Here is a 15,309-nt window from a genome sequence, read left to right as displayed (position 1 = left end):
CGTGGCTTTGCCCCAGCACCGGCGTGGTGGCGGGCTTTAGAACAGGTCCTTTTTTCTCAGGGTGCAGCTCTAGGATTTCTACAAGTTTCCCAAAGCCTTGGCAGCCGCAGCAGGGGCGCAGGCGACGACTCGGCAGAGTCCAATCAGCTCCACGCTCCCGCCCTCCCCCCTAGCCGCGAGTTAAGCGGCGGACGCCCCAGCCCGGGAGAGGACCTTGCCCACAGTAAACATGGCCGCGCTCTGGCTTCAGCCGGCGGGGCCGCGCCCACGGCGGCGAGGGGCTCCCGTGGCCGGGATGGGAAGGCTCCGTTCCCACAGTCGACATGGCCGCCGCCGCCGCCGCCTCCACCTCAGCTCCGGCGCGCGGGGGCGGGGGCGGGGTGGGGGAGGGGAGGGAGCGTGCCCTCCGGCGTCGCGGCCGCCGGCCGGCTCCCAGGCTTCGGGGCGGGAGGCCACGTGACCGGCCTCCAGCTGGGCCGCGGCCGCCAGCCCGCGGGTCGCCGCCTCTCGGCCGCGCCTCGGGCTGGGCCGCTCTCCTCCCCGGGAGCCCGCGAGGCGCAGGGGGCGGGGGATGCGGCTCGGCGGCGGCTGGAGCAGGAGCAGCGGCGGCCTCGGGGGGGCGGAGGCGGGCGGGCTGCGCAGGGGAGAGGGGATGTGCAGGGAGAGCCGGGGCCATGTCCAAGGTGACGGGGCCCGCGGCCCCCGCGCCGGCTGCGGCGGCCCCGCCGGCGCCGAGCGGGAAGGAGAAGCGCTCCTTCAGCAAGAGGCTGTTCCGGAGCGGGCGGGCGGGCGGCGGCGGCGGCGGCGGCGGCGGCGGCTCGGGCGGCGGCTCGGCGGCCTCGCCCTCCTCCGCCCGCTCGGTGGGCGGCTTCATGAGCCGGGTGCTGAAGACGCTGTCCACCCTGTCGCACTATAGCTCCGAGAGCCCCCCGCTGCCCGGCCGCGGCCGGCCCCCCGGCGGCCCGCTCGGCCCCGTGGGCTTCCGCAGCTGCTTCCCGCCGGGGCCCGGGCCCGGGCCGGCCGCCCCGCCCCAGCGCTGCCCGCGGCCGCCGCCGCCGCCGCCGCCCCCGCCGCCCCCGGCCGCGCCCGCGCCGCCGCCCCCGGCCGAGCCGCCCGGCCTGGCCGGGGCCGAGCCGGTGCCCGGCGTGGCGGGGCTCAGGAACCACGGCAACACCTGCTTCATGAACGCCACCCTGCAGTGCCTCAGCAACACCGAGCTCTTCGCCGAGTACCTGGCCCTGGAGCAGTACCGGGGCGGCGGCGAGCCCGAGCCCCCCGCCTCCGCCGGCCCGGAGGACGGCCCCCGGGCCAACGGGCTCCCCTTCTGCCGCGGCCAGCAGGGCAAGGGCGAGGTCACCGAGCAGCTGGCACACCTGGTGCGGGCGCTGTGGACCCTGGAGTACACCCCGCAGCACAGTCGGGACTTTAAGGTGAGCGCCTCCCATGCCCCCGGGGAAGATACGGGCGGTGGGGGCCCCCCCCCGGGCTGCGGGCGGCAAGGTCGGGCAAGCCAGCCTCCCCGGGCTCTCGCCAGCCTCCCCGGGCTCTCGCCCGCCTCCCCGGGCTCTCGCCCGCCTGGTCCTCCCGGCCTCCATCTCTCCCTTGCCTTCGGCCCCGATGCACCCCGAGCTGACTCGGTGCTTTCACTGGACGGTAATTTTGTCTCCTGGTCAGTGGGCTGTTCGGGTGGGCCGAATTCTGGATCGAAGAACTGAAGGATGGCTGTTTTCTCAAGAGAGTTCCCAGGTAGCCCTTATCAGATTCCACGGAGGGTTTCCACTTGATTCCCCCACACCCCAAAGGAAAAAAAAAAGATCAATATTGCAGATTCCTAACTTATTACCAAAATTTAGGGCTTTTAAATAAGAGTACTTTTGAATGCGAACATCTGGTTGGTTCTGAGAGCTGACAAAGAAAAAAAGTACACCAAGTCTGAAGATATTAAAAAAAAAAACCCCAAGGAATTAGAAAAGACCTTTCAAAAGTCATGTTTTCAGTTTCTTTCTGCCCTGTACAAGCCATAATTGTTGTAAGCTTTTAAAGAGTATTATATAGCTCATAAGTTTGGAAAAATGGAAAACAAAGCATGAAAAGAACTTTCCACTACACATTACAAGCGAAATACTACCCATCCTTCCCCCCTCCGTCCATGTTACCTAACTTTCTGTCATTATCTAATAAAGAAGCAGAGAACAGAAATAGAGGTCGATAGTTGAAGTTCTGAATGATTTATAGGTAAGTTGTGTTTGGCAATGATGAAGGATTCTTAGAGATGGATAGGGACTGGACCTTGGATAAAGAACTCCGGGGTGAGGAAACTTATCACAGGTTGCAGGTTGGCACTTTATCTGCAATTTGTAATTTTAGAGAGCAGCCAATATCACGGAGATTTAAAAGCTTGCCTAGGGGGTTGCAGAGCCAATGTATGTCAAAGGCAGTACTCGAAAATCTTCCTGACTCTGAGTTCTTTATTTGTTTGGCCACAAAGATGTCTGATTGTCTAGAAATGAGCAATTTTTAAAAATATGATCTTTAGGGGATGTCAATAGGTTTCTGTACCATTCCTCAAGATTTATGAAAATTTGTCATCAATACATCAACATTATTAAATTAAAAATATTCTTGAGTGGGACAAAGAACAAACTGCATTTGAAGGATGGTGTACCAGAGCATTCACAGCAATAAATATTTAATTGGAACCCTTTTGTAAGAAGGGATTATGAGAGTGATACAAAAAGGACATAATATCTGCCCTCAAGGAACTTCTGCCTTCTGTATATATGGAGGGAGGGGCAAGAAGTAATGAAGCAAATCCTATTTGATTATTTATTGGATCATAGATGGACATCTGAAGGTATCTAGTCCAATTCTCTCATTCACTCAGAGAAATTAAATAGTTTGCCCTTAGTTCCCCTAACTAATTGTCAGAGCAGGTCTTCCTGACTTCAACATTCTTCCCTTTATTGAATTGAAGTACCAAAAAAAGATACCAACAAAATGCAATGGGGAGGTCCAGTGAGGTTGGGAAGGAGGAATCAGGGCAGGTTTCATAAATGAGGTCATATATGAAGTAGAATTGATGGATGGATAAATCACCAGAAATGAAATTCATCTATTCCAATAAGTATTTATAAGTGTCTGTGATTGTTAGGCACTGGTGGTGGGTGTGAGGGAACAAAGGAATAAAAAGAAAAATAGCCCTTGCCTCTCCCATGTGCTAATATTTCTACTGGGGGTGAGGTAGGATATTGAGAAATCTATCATGTATTCAAATTAATACATGATAGTTTGAGTAGGGTGGAAAGAACAAAAGTCAGTCAGTCAATTAACACTTTAACTGCTTTGTGTCAGATTTGTGCTAAATACTAAGACTATAGAAGGAAAGGTAAAGGACAACCCTCCCTCAAGAAGTTCATAGTCTAATGGGGAAGATAATGTACAAACAAGTTATATGTAGGATAAGCTGGAAATAATCCACTGAAGGAAGACACCAGAATTAAAGATGGGAAAAGGCTTCCTGCATAAGGCAGGATTTTAGCTAGGACTCAGAGGAAGCTAGAAGGCAGAGATGAGGCAAGGAAAGCTTTATTGGAGAAGCCAGAGAAAATGTCCAGTCAGTTGATGGAATGTTTAGTTAGAGTAATAGCAATGAGGCTAGAGTTACTGAATGCTACAGGGATTTTAGTCGTTCTTATTGAAGAAGACTGAAATGACATTGCTATATTAGAGACAGTGGCTGATCAGACCAGTAGTTCATGCTGTTCTCTAAACTTGTGCATCTCACTTTCCTGAGTTCATTCAATTCTGCCTTGTAAATAGAGCACCCTTTCCTAAGAGGGCACACCATGCTGGGCAGTCCTGAGCTAGTGTCTCCCCTTCTGTGCAATCAGTTCCAAAGTTCTTAAGAGAGATCTTTAGAGTATCCTTGTATAGCTTTATCTGACCTGCTGTGAGTACTCATCCTGGGTGAGTTCTCCATAAAATAGTCTTTGTGGCAAGCTTTATATAGTACATTGGAGTAAGGTATAAGAAGACTGGACAAGGGGAGGTCAGAAAAGACTTTCTTTCCCTTAGATGATACATCAGTTGAACTTTGAAGGAAGGTAGGGATTCTAAGAGGCAGGACTGAGGAGTGACTGCATTCTAACCATGGTAAAACAGCCTGTGTAAAAGGCATAAACTAAAGTAAAAGGCACATGAGAACTGGGAATGAGAGTCTTTAGATTGTTCAGGTGAGGTGATTAAGACCTTAAATAGTGTGGTGGCTTAGTGAATGGAGGGAAGCGATATCTGGGAAAGATACTGTGGAGGTAACATTGAGGAGACTTGGCAACTGCTTTGAAGGTAAGAAAGAAGATTTGAAGGTGACTCTGAAATCATGGACATGGAAGATTAGAACAATGGTTGTACTCTAAACAAAAAAAAGGGAATTTTGGAGGACATATGGGTCAAGAGGATACAAGATAATGAGTTTTATTTTAGGCATTTATTTGAGATGCTTCCTGGACATCCACTTGGCAACACCCAACAAGCAAGCAATTGGTGTTGTGGGACTTGATGTTCAAGAAAGAGACTAGAACTGGATCAATGATAAATTTAGCAGTTTTCCTTCCCTGAGGTGGGGGGGAAACCCTGTAAAACCCTTTCCAACTTTTTCTTTAACTCCTTAAAAACTTGGTTGCAAGATCTGATTTAGAAAATAATTGTGTTCAGAATTAGCTTCCTTCTCATTTTTCTTATCTTTATTTTCTTTACTATCTAGTCATGTTATTTGGAGCCCAAGGGATGTGATGAGGTAACTCCTTTTGAATGGGTCACACAATTTATTAAAGGTCTTCTCCCCCCCCCCCCATTCCAATTCAACAGACTTGAATTGTCTACTGTATACAACAAACTATGCTAGGTATTGACTAGGTAAAGACAAAAGGGAAGCAATGTCTACCCTGAATAGGACCCAATATTGGGTTTGGAGATTGGGGCTGGGGTAATAAATAGGAAATTATAGATAAATAAATATAAAGGTAATTTGAGGGGAGAGATTGAGTTTAAGAACTGGAGTAGGATGAGTAGCAGGAAGACTTTCAAGAAGGAAGTGGAACCTGATCTGAGCCTTGAAGGAAGGGTATAATCCTGGGGACTGGTAATCTTAAAGATTTACTGAATCCTAATCTAACAATTTTGGATTTTAGGATCATAAATTAAAAGCTGGAAGGAATCTTGGTGGTTCCATTTTTATCATGTATAATTTTGTCATGTATAATTACTAATTTTGCTACATTAGACAGTATTTTCACCCTAGCTTCAATATGTAAGTCCTCCTGTTCAGTGTTCTTCCCTCTTTCCCTTACCTATTACAATAACTAACCTGTTACTTTCACAAATCACTTAATGATAGTATTGTAACTTGTTCTACCCCTAGTTGACCTGTCTTAAATTAACTTTGTAGTAACAGTAACTGGTAATTGTTACTCAAAATCAAAAGTACTTAATGTCTGAATGTATTGTTTTCAAGGAAACAACTTTTACTTAGTCTAATAACTGTGTATGTAGTATGTGCCATGAATATTTGAGGTATCTGACTTAGATCTCTATATCTTTTCTGCAGTTAATAAAGGACAGATGCTGGTCATTTACATAAGATAACTAATTGATGGAGAAAACAAATGTCTTGTCTGAGGATCCATTATAAATGAATGGCTGATGGTCATGGAGCATACCTGCAATCCCAGTATTAGGAAGTCTGAGCTTGATAGATCTCTTGAGCGAGGCGAAGAATTCTTTTTTTAAATGTTATTTTATTTTATTTTTTCCCAATAACATGCAAAGATAGTTTTCAACTTTCATCTTTTTGTAACCCTTTGAGTTTTAAATTTTTCTATCTCCTTCACTCTCCTACCCCTTCCCCATGACAGCAAACAAGTACAGACATGTTGAATAGATTTCCATCTTAGCCATTTTGTGAAAGAAGAATCAGAATTAAAGGGGAAAAAATCATGATAAAGAAAAAAACAAGCTTTAAAAAAGTGAAAATAGTATGCTTTGGTCTATATTCAAACTCCATAGGTTTTTTTTCAAGAATAACAAAATCCCATTCATTTTTTTATTAAAACTATAAGTAAAATAGAGACTTTTTTGCCCTGCTTTCTTGCTAAATTTTTATAGTATGCTCCTTTTATTTTTCTCTTTATTTTCTTTTATTTTTTTATTCTCATTTTGTACAATTTTTTTACATTAATAAAATATTCTTGTTTAAGAGTAAATGAAATACCCCCTCCCCCCATGAATATAGACTTGCTTGAGCAATAAAGTAAGGGGAGAGAAAAAAATTAAAATTAAAAAAATAGTAATAATTGTAGGTATGGCCAGGTGGCTCAATGGATAAAGCACCAGCCCTGAAGCCACGAGCACCCAATCCCACATCCAGCCCCATAGACCCAACAATTACCCAGCTGTGTGACATGCAAGCCACCCGATCCCCACTGCCCTACAAAAACCAAAAAGAAGAAAAAAAAGACCCAAAATAAAATAAAATAGTAATAATAGTAGGGGTGGCTGGGTGGCGGACAGAGAATTGGCCCTTGAGCCAGGAGCACCCGGGTTCAAATATGGCCTCAGACACCCAAAGATCACCCTGCTATGTGGCCCCAGGCAGGCCATCCAGCCCCATTTGCCCTGCACCCTCCCCCAAATAATAATAACAATAAAAAATGTGCTTGAGTCTTTGTTCCAACGCCAACAACTCTGTCACGGGTAGATCACATTCTTTATGGTAAGTCCATTGCAAAAGTTACTTCCATATTTTTCCAACGTTGCCATTGCTGATCGCAACTCCCTCCTTTCTTATTTCTCCACTACCATGTACTCTATTTTCTCTCTCCTTTCACTCTGACTCTGCTGTAGGGTAGCTGAGTGGCACAGCAGACAGATCCCTGGTCCTGGGGCCAAGAGGCCCTGAGCCCCCATACCACCCCTTAGGCCCAGCATCTACCTGGCCCTATGGTCCTGGACAGGCCTTCCAATCCCAGCCCCTTGCAAGAAGTACAAAAGAAAATGTGTTATATCTGACCACTCTCCCCCCTGCCATGGTCCATCCTTTCCTCCTTTATTCACATCCCCACCCCTTCCCCCACTCCCTCCTCCTTCTTACTCCAGATGTCTATACCCCATTGAGTATATATGCTGTTTCTGCTCCTAGCCACCTCTGATGAGAGCAAAGGTTCCCTCATTCCCCCTTGCCTCTCCCCTTCCATATCATTGCAATAGCTCATTGTAATAAAGAAAAATCTTATTATATGAAATATCTTGGCCTATTCCCCCTCTTCTTTTACTTTCTCCCATTACATTTCCCTTTTTTCTATAGACTCCATTTTTACACCATATTTTATCTTCGAATTCAGCTTGCTCCTGTGCTTCAACTATAAAAGCTCCCTCTACCTGCTCTATTAACTGAGAAGGTTCATATGAGTATTATCAGTGTCATTTTTCTATGCAGGAATACATGCAGTTCATCATCATTAAGTCCCTCATATTTTCCTCCTCTCCTCCAATCTCCATGCTTCACCGGAGTCCTGTATCTGAAGATCAAACCTGTTCAGCTCTGGCCATTCCAAAAGGAACATTTGAAATTCCCCTGGTTCATTGAAAGTCCATCTTTTTCCCTGGAAGAGGACATTCAGCCTTGCTGGGTAGTTCATTCTTGGCTGCATTCTAAGCTCTTTTGCCTTCTGGTATTCCAAGCCCTACGAGCTTCCAATGTAGTTGCTGCTAAGTCCTGTGTGATCCTTACTGCAGCTCCATGATATTTGAACTGTGTCCTTCTGGCTGCTTGCAATATTTTCTCTTTGACTTGGGCGTTCTGGAACTTGGCTATAATATTCCTAGGGGCTGGTTTTTTGGGATCTCTTTCTCAGGGGGATCGGTGGATTCTCTCCATTTCTGTTTTGCCCTCTGCTTCTAGAATATCAGGGCAATTTTCCTGTAGTAATTCTTTGAAGATGATGTCAAGCCTCTTTTCCTGATCATGACTTTCAGGTATTCCAATAATTTTCAAATTATCTTTCCTAAGTCTGTTTTCCATATCAGTTTTTTTAATGAGATATTTCACATTTTCTTCTAATTTTTCATTTTTTTGGTTTTGAAGTATTGATTCCTGATTTCTGGTAAATTCATCAATCTCCCTGAATTCTGTTCTTTGTGTGAAGGATTTGTTTTCCTCAGAGAGTTTTCTTATCTCTTTTTCCATCTGGCCAATTTTGCTTTTTAAAGCATTCCTCTCCTCCATAACTTTTTGAACTGTTTTATCCATTTGACCTAAGCTGGTTTTTAGCATGCTATTTTCTTCAGCATTTTTTTGGATTTCCTTGACTAGGCTGCTGACTTCATTTTCATGTTTTTCCTGCATTTCTCTCATTTCTTTTCCCAGTTTTTCTTCTAACTCCCTCATTTGATTTTCAAAGTCTTTTTTGAGCTCTATCATAGCCTGAGCCCAATTTCTGTTTTTCTTGGAGTCTTTAGATGCAGGAGCTTGTGCTTCCTCATCTTCAGACCGAGTATTTTGCTCCTTCTTGGGCTCATTTGCAAAATATTTATCAATGGTGTTCCTCTTTTTTCTCTGTTTGCTCATTTTCCCAGCCTGGGCCTGTTTTGGGGTGCTTCCTGAGCTTTTGGGACACTCCCACAAGGGTCTCAGTGTATGAGGCTCTGTCCTCCCTCCTGGTCTGTGAATGACCATATGCGTCCCTTTCTGCCACAGGGCTGAGGTGGAGGGGGCCCTGCTGTTCTATGGGGAGGGCCTAGACTGGGAACAGGATCTGAATGTGGTCAGGACCCCAGAGTCCTTTTCCAGAGGCAGAGGACATAGCTCTGCAGTCTCTCTTCACTCCCCTCCCTCAGCTCAATGGGCTCCTGCCCTGGAGGCTCCTGCTTACAGGCTCAGCCTGCTCCTGTTTCTAGATCTGGGCTGAGACCAAGCTGCTTGCTGTGTGCCCTGAGGGCTGGGCTCCACCTGCTCACTCTGGCAGAGGTCCCCTGCTGTTCCCCCACTTTGTGCCCGGTGTTCCCCGGGGTGTAACTCAGGAGACTCCCCCACTTCTGCGAGCTGGGGCTCCCAGCACCCTTGGGCTGCTTCCAGGAGGCTGAACTTCTTTTGCTCTGAAGGGCCACCCCTGTGGGGGGCTGCCCCTCCGACCCCGGGGAGCAGAGCCTTTCTGATCTTTTCCAGGTCACCTTGAGTAGGAGAACTGCTTCTCTGGGTCCCTTTGTGGCTTCTGTCTCTCAAAAGTTTAGTTAGAGTTCTTAGTTTAGAAGTTTTATCAGAGAGCGCCTAAGACTAGATCCTTTCTTGTCACCATCTTGGCTCCGTCCCCCTCCATAGGTTTTTCTCTGAATGTAGATGGCATTTTCCATCACAGGTCTTTTAGAATTGACTTGATTACTGAAGACTGAGAGGAGCTAAGTCCATTATAGTTGATCATCATGCAGTGTTGCTGTTAATATGTACAATGTTCTCCTGGTTCTGCTCACTTCAATTCAGCAGCAGTTCATGTAAGTCTTTCCAGGCTTTTTTGAAGTCCAGCTGTTCATGATTTCTTATAGAACAATAGTGATTCCATCACATTGATATATCACATTCCCCAATTGATGGTCATCCTCACAATTTCCAATTCTTTGCCACTACAAAAAGAGCTGCTATGAATATTTTTGTACATATGGGTCTTTTTAGGGAAAGAATTCTTAAATATTTTGGGCCCCTTTATATTCTTAAAAATTTATGGAATTCAAAGAGTTTTTGTTTACATAGGTAAGGGATGTCCTGGAGCCAACTCCTACCTGCAAGGCCATTGTTAAATTTTCCACATAATCATTTACACCTCAGAAATTTGTAAACTACATAGAAACCAGGGTTTGATTTATTATTTTGTTGATTGTCCAAACTACAGAAAGTGATGGAGAAAATGTGAATATAGCAGATTCATGGGAACGTTTTTTCCCGTGTTATTAAACAATTACCAACACACCACTGGCTATATATGTTGATATTTATTGTATTAGAAATTAAAACTTTTAAAAAATTGAAAATATCAATTTAAAGATAAGAATAACTAATAATTAACATTTATATAATACATACTCCACCAAATACAGTGTTAAACTCTTTACAATTATGATCTCATTTGATCCTGAAAACAATTCTTAGAGGTAGGTACTCTAATTTTTTTAAAATTTAAATTTATTTTTTATTAAAGATATTATTTGAGTTTTACATTTTTCCCCCAATCTTGTTCCCCCCCCCCCCAGAATGCACTCTGTCAGTCTTTACTTTGTTTCCATGTTGGTACTCTCATCTTAAAGATAAAGAATTGATACCAGGGTTAAGGACCTTGCCCAGGGTTACAAAGCTAGTATCTGAGTCTGGATTTGAACTCAGATCTTCCTGATTCCATGTTATATAATAAGTATATCCTTCCACTTCAAGTTCATGGACTTCATAAATTTATCTATGAAACCTTATTTCAGAATCCCTGTTTCAGATATCTATCCTACTTAAGGAGCTTACAGTCTAGTAGGGAAGAAAATATTTCAGTTTTACCAGTTATGGCTTCATGCTTTAATTATCATATTTCTTTTTTTTTAACATTTTAAAATTTGTTTTCCAATTATATACAGTAGTAATATGTACCCATCATTTTTTGCAAGGCTCTGAATTCTGCAATTTTCCCCCCTTTCTCTCCCCCCCACAGAAGGCTGATAATCTCTACAGTGTTTCCATGCCATACATTGATGTAAATTGAACATAAGAATAAACATAAACCTCCTCTCCCTCAAGAAGATGAGAAACCTCAAGAATAGAGAGAGAGAGAGAGAGAAAATTGTACTTCAGTCTGTGTTCAGATTTCAATGGCTCTGTCTCTGGGGTGAATTGCTTTCTGTGTAATATTTCTTGATAGCACATTTCCACCAAGTTTAAAATCAAAAGAGAAAAGATTTCAGCATATCCTGTTGGATTATACAGAAAAAAAATCTGTGAAGTGCTTGTGTGTTTTTTTTTTTTTAACAAAATCAAACAGAATGAATGCAGTTTTTCCTGGACCCTATGAAAAGAGAAGGCAAGGACCACAGATACTGAAATAAGACTTGTTCCTAAGTTGGGAGATGTTCCCTTGTTTCAGCCCTGCAGATGTTTTTTTCCCTCCTTCCCACCTCATTGCTTTACAACCTCAGGTTACATTTCCTGTTTTTGTGAGTCAATAAATTCTGAATCACTAGAAGAGGTTATTTCCTGGGTGACTCCCAAAGTTTAATTCATTATCGGGGAAGTCAGATCTTAGTGCCATATCATCATCATCATCCATTTATTGCTTGCTTACTGAGGTATGACAAATGTATTGCCCAGAAATATCCTTTGTGGCTGTGATCTCAAAGTGGAAACTTGTGCTAGGTTGTCCATCAGTTCTTTCAAATATATGAAACTTGAATTAATGAGTCTAAAGAGAAACAGACTTAGATACTTTTTTTTTAGTTTATAAGCTTGAAACAAAGGAGATTTGAACATGAGGTTGCTTATCTGCTTAACATGGGAAAGAGAATTGGAACCTCTTTTTCAGTCAGTTCTTTATCAGTGTTGTTAGTGTATCTCCTTTATTGTCACTTTTACTTATTGTGTTAGAAATTTCATGATCAGGCATGTAAAACCCAATCCACTAAATTGTTACAAAAACTCATCAGCTTTCCTGTTTCTAGCTTCTTGTAGCTAATCATGTGCTTTGGAGCCTAACAGTCTTAAGTAGTAGTATGCTTACTGTTTGCTCACCATCACCAGACTATTGAACCATATTGCTACTTTGAACTGGGGTGAAACCTTTTTTCTTAAAATGATTAAGGAAGGGAAGGGCATGTGTGAGAGTGAGATATAGAGATAGGAGGCAAAGGGTTGAAAGAGCACCAAAATTAGGTGGCATAGTGGATAGAGACCTGGCCTAGGAGTCAGGAGGATAGGAGTTTGAATCGAGCCTCAGACATTTGACACGTAATAGCTTGTATGACCTTAGGCAAGTCATTTAACTCAGATTTCTTCATATCCAGGGACATCTCTAGTCAAACTGATTCATATCTGGCCATTGGACCCTGATGACTCTGGAGGAGAAAGTAAGGCAGGTGACTTAGCATACCCCCCCCCCCAAATCCAATTCATGTACTTGTCATGGCATCACCTCCCCAGATGACATGGTCTTTTTTGAGAACAAAGGACAAACATCATCATCATCATCATCATCAAAATTGCAGTTGGGGGAAGGGAATCCCAAACCTGACTCTGACACTTAAAATCTGTATGATCTTGAGGAAGTCACTTAATTTCTCCAGGCTTCAATTTCCTCATTGGTAAAATCAGGGAATTGGACTAGATCTCTTAAGATGCCTTCCTATAATTCTATGATCCTGGCCCCAGCTACACACTCTCTAGTCCTTATGGATCTGAAACTTTTGTCCTTCCCTTTCTATTTTTAAAACTTTTAAGCTAAATCAGCTTATTTTCATTTAGAGGAATCTTACTGCTTTTCACCTTTTTCTTAATTTAAAAAATACTGTTCGAGATAAAGTTCTATCTATTAGCATCATTTTCAAGTATTCATTGAGTGCTTAGTGCTATGGGAAACAGAAAAGACATGACACTTGCTTGCAAAAAGATTATATTCTAAACATTTGGGACAGGGAAAAATACTACTGACTTTTAATTAGGTGGTCAAGGAAAGGAATGGTCACTCAGGCTTGGAGTAAGGAAATATTTTTCATGGAAAGATGCTGAAGTTAATTCTGAATTTGAAGAATCAGTAGGACTTTTATTGTACAGAGGAGGAGATAATATTTTAGGTGTGTCTAAGAAGAAGCATTATAGAGCATGGAGACTAGAATGAGCATGATGTGTGCTTGAGTCAGTGAGGAGAGAAAATATGTAGCAGAAAACTGATTCTAGGCTAGATTTAAACTGGTTCCATTTTGAACTTTGTTAGATCTAGTGCAAATCAATCTTTCTGAACTTTAATTTCCTCAGCTATAAAATGGGGGGGAGGAATTAGATAATTTCTTTTTTTTTTTCACAAGGCAGTGGGGTTAAGTGACTTGCCCAAGGTCACACAGGCAATTATTATGTGTCTGAGACCAGATTTGGACTCAGGTCTTTCTGACTCCAGGGCCTGTGCTCTATCCACTGCATCACCTAGTTGCCTGGATTAGATGATTTCTAAGGCCCCTTCTAGTTCTAAATTTTTGTGATATTGAGGTACTGATTACTTGTATTTCAGGGTTCAGTTTTGGAGAGTGTTGAGAAATAAACATGTGTGTGTTTTTGGGAAAGTAAGGGAGGACTGGAGAGGGTAGCTTTTGAGAGTCAGGCACAATACTTAGGGTTTGAAAGAGAAGGTAATGAGGCCCTAGCTATAGTTTTTTGGGGCAGGAAAGTGAAAAGGTGGAAGTGATTCTATGGAAAGATTAGTCTGGTAGTGCTGGCATGATGTGACTGAATGAGACAGACCAAGTAGGAAGCTGATAATTACCCTACTCATCATCTTAATTTCCTTATTTTTTGCTGATGAAATTACTATTCTCTTTGTTACTAAGACTCAAAGTCTTAGTATCTCTTCCCTCTCTTGTCTAACCATGTCCCTACCTAATATCCAAGTTTTGACAATTGTCTGTTCCTTTTCTTTTCTTCATTCCTCTGGCTTTCATTACTTCTCCCTGGGCTACTATGATAGCCTTCTAAAAGATTTCCTCACTTTAGACACTCCCCTCTACAATCCATTCTTCACATCATTGCCAAAATATCACATCTTTCCCATCCTCCAAAACCAAAGTTCTCAGCTTTTTCATGATGTTATGAATTTGTTTAGCAGTTTGATGAAGCCTATGAATTCCTCACAATAACATTTTAAAAACTTATAATTGAAAAAAATGTTAAACTTCAGTTAGAGGTTAGTGAAAATAAAGATCTATTTTTTTCCAATTCAAGTTCACAGACTCTTTGAAATCTAATCACACCCCTCAAAGATCCATAGAGCCTAGGTTAATAATCCCCTAAACATTCACTCACTCTCCATTACTTAGCAAATTAAATGTTCATAATTTGGATCCAACCTGCCTTTTCAGCTGTTATTTCATTCTAGTCTAATTAATATTCCTCATACACTATACTTCATTTCCTATCTCTGTGCTTTTGCACTGGTTGTCTTCCATGACTGGGATGTATTCTCCTCTTACTTTTACCTCAGAATACTTTGTTTCCTTCAAAACTATAATTGTAACCTTCTAAACTAAGCTTTTCCTGACATTGAGAGCTGCAGTTGTTTTCCTGCCCCACCCCCATACTTACAATTACTTTGTATATGTTTATATATGTGTATTGTCAAGGTATATGGATAGTTATTTTTTACTCATGTTCTACTCTTTGTGACTCTGTTTAGGATTTGCCACTTCTTGGCAAAGGTACTGGAGTGATTTGACATTTCCTTCTCCAGCTCATTTTACAAATGAGGAAACTGAAGCAAATGGGATTAAGTGACTTGTCCAGGGTCACACACCTAGTAAGTGTGAGATCAGATATGAATTCAGGAAGATGAGTCTTCCTAACTCATCTGGGTGCTTTATTCTCTGTACGACAAACAAATTTTACATATGTATGTATGTGTATATATATATATATATATATATATATATATATATATATAATATATATGTATTCCCCGCACCTAGTATAGGTCATGGAACCTAGAAGATGCTAGATAAAGGATGACTGATTGATTAAATATGATCCACATTCCAATTTGTCTAAACTCCCTACTGTTTCAAGATTCCCTTCTTGTTCCTCCTCCTTTTTTTTTAGGTTTTTTGCAAGGCAAATGGGGTTAAGTGGCTTGCCCAAGGTCACACAGTTAGGTAATTATTAAGTGTCTGAGACCGGATTTGAACCCAGGTACTCCTGACTCCAGGGCCAGTGCTTTATCCACTGTGCCACCGAGCTGCCCTTGTTCCTCCTCTTCTGTGCATTGCCTCATGTCTTTCTCTGACTGGAGTGAACTTCTTCCATACTTCTATCTCTTCGTAATCTTTTTCTTCTTGCAAAGTTCAACTGCCAACTCCTCCAGACTTTCTTTCTTTTTGGGGGGGCAGGTTTTACAAGGCAGTGAGGTTAAGTGACCTGCCCAAGGTCTAATAGCTAGGTAATTATTAAGTGTCTGAGGCTGGATTTGAATTCAGGTCCTCCTGACTCCAGGGCCAGTGCTGTATCCACTGTGCCACCTAACTGCTCCTTCTCCA

At 42.9% G+C, this 15,309-nt stretch overlaps 1 protein-coding gene across 2 annotated transcripts in view; it reads left to right on the top strand.

Annotated features, from left to right (window-relative positions):
- Nucleotides 1-674: 674 nt before the first annotated feature.
- Nucleotides 675-15,309, top strand: part of USP31 (ubiquitin specific peptidase 31) — a 170,307-nt gene continuing 155,672 nt past the window's right edge. For both annotated transcript variants that reach the window (XM_074196228.1, XM_074196227.1), the window contains exon 1: nt 675-1,430. In XM_074196228.1, coding sequence (XP_074052329.1) covers nt 675-1,430 — 756 coding nt within the window. The remainder of the gene's footprint in view (nt 1,431-15,309) is intronic.

Source organism: Macrotis lagotis, chromosome 8, assembly GCF_037893015.1.
Source record: "Macrotis lagotis isolate mMagLag1 chromosome 8, bilby.v1.9.chrom.fasta, whole genome shotgun sequence".
Taxonomy (NCBI): Eukaryota; Metazoa; Chordata; class Mammalia; order Peramelemorphia; family Peramelidae; genus Macrotis; species Macrotis lagotis.
Note: the sequence above shows the minus strand (reverse complement) of the source record. Positions and strands in the feature narration are given on the sequence as shown.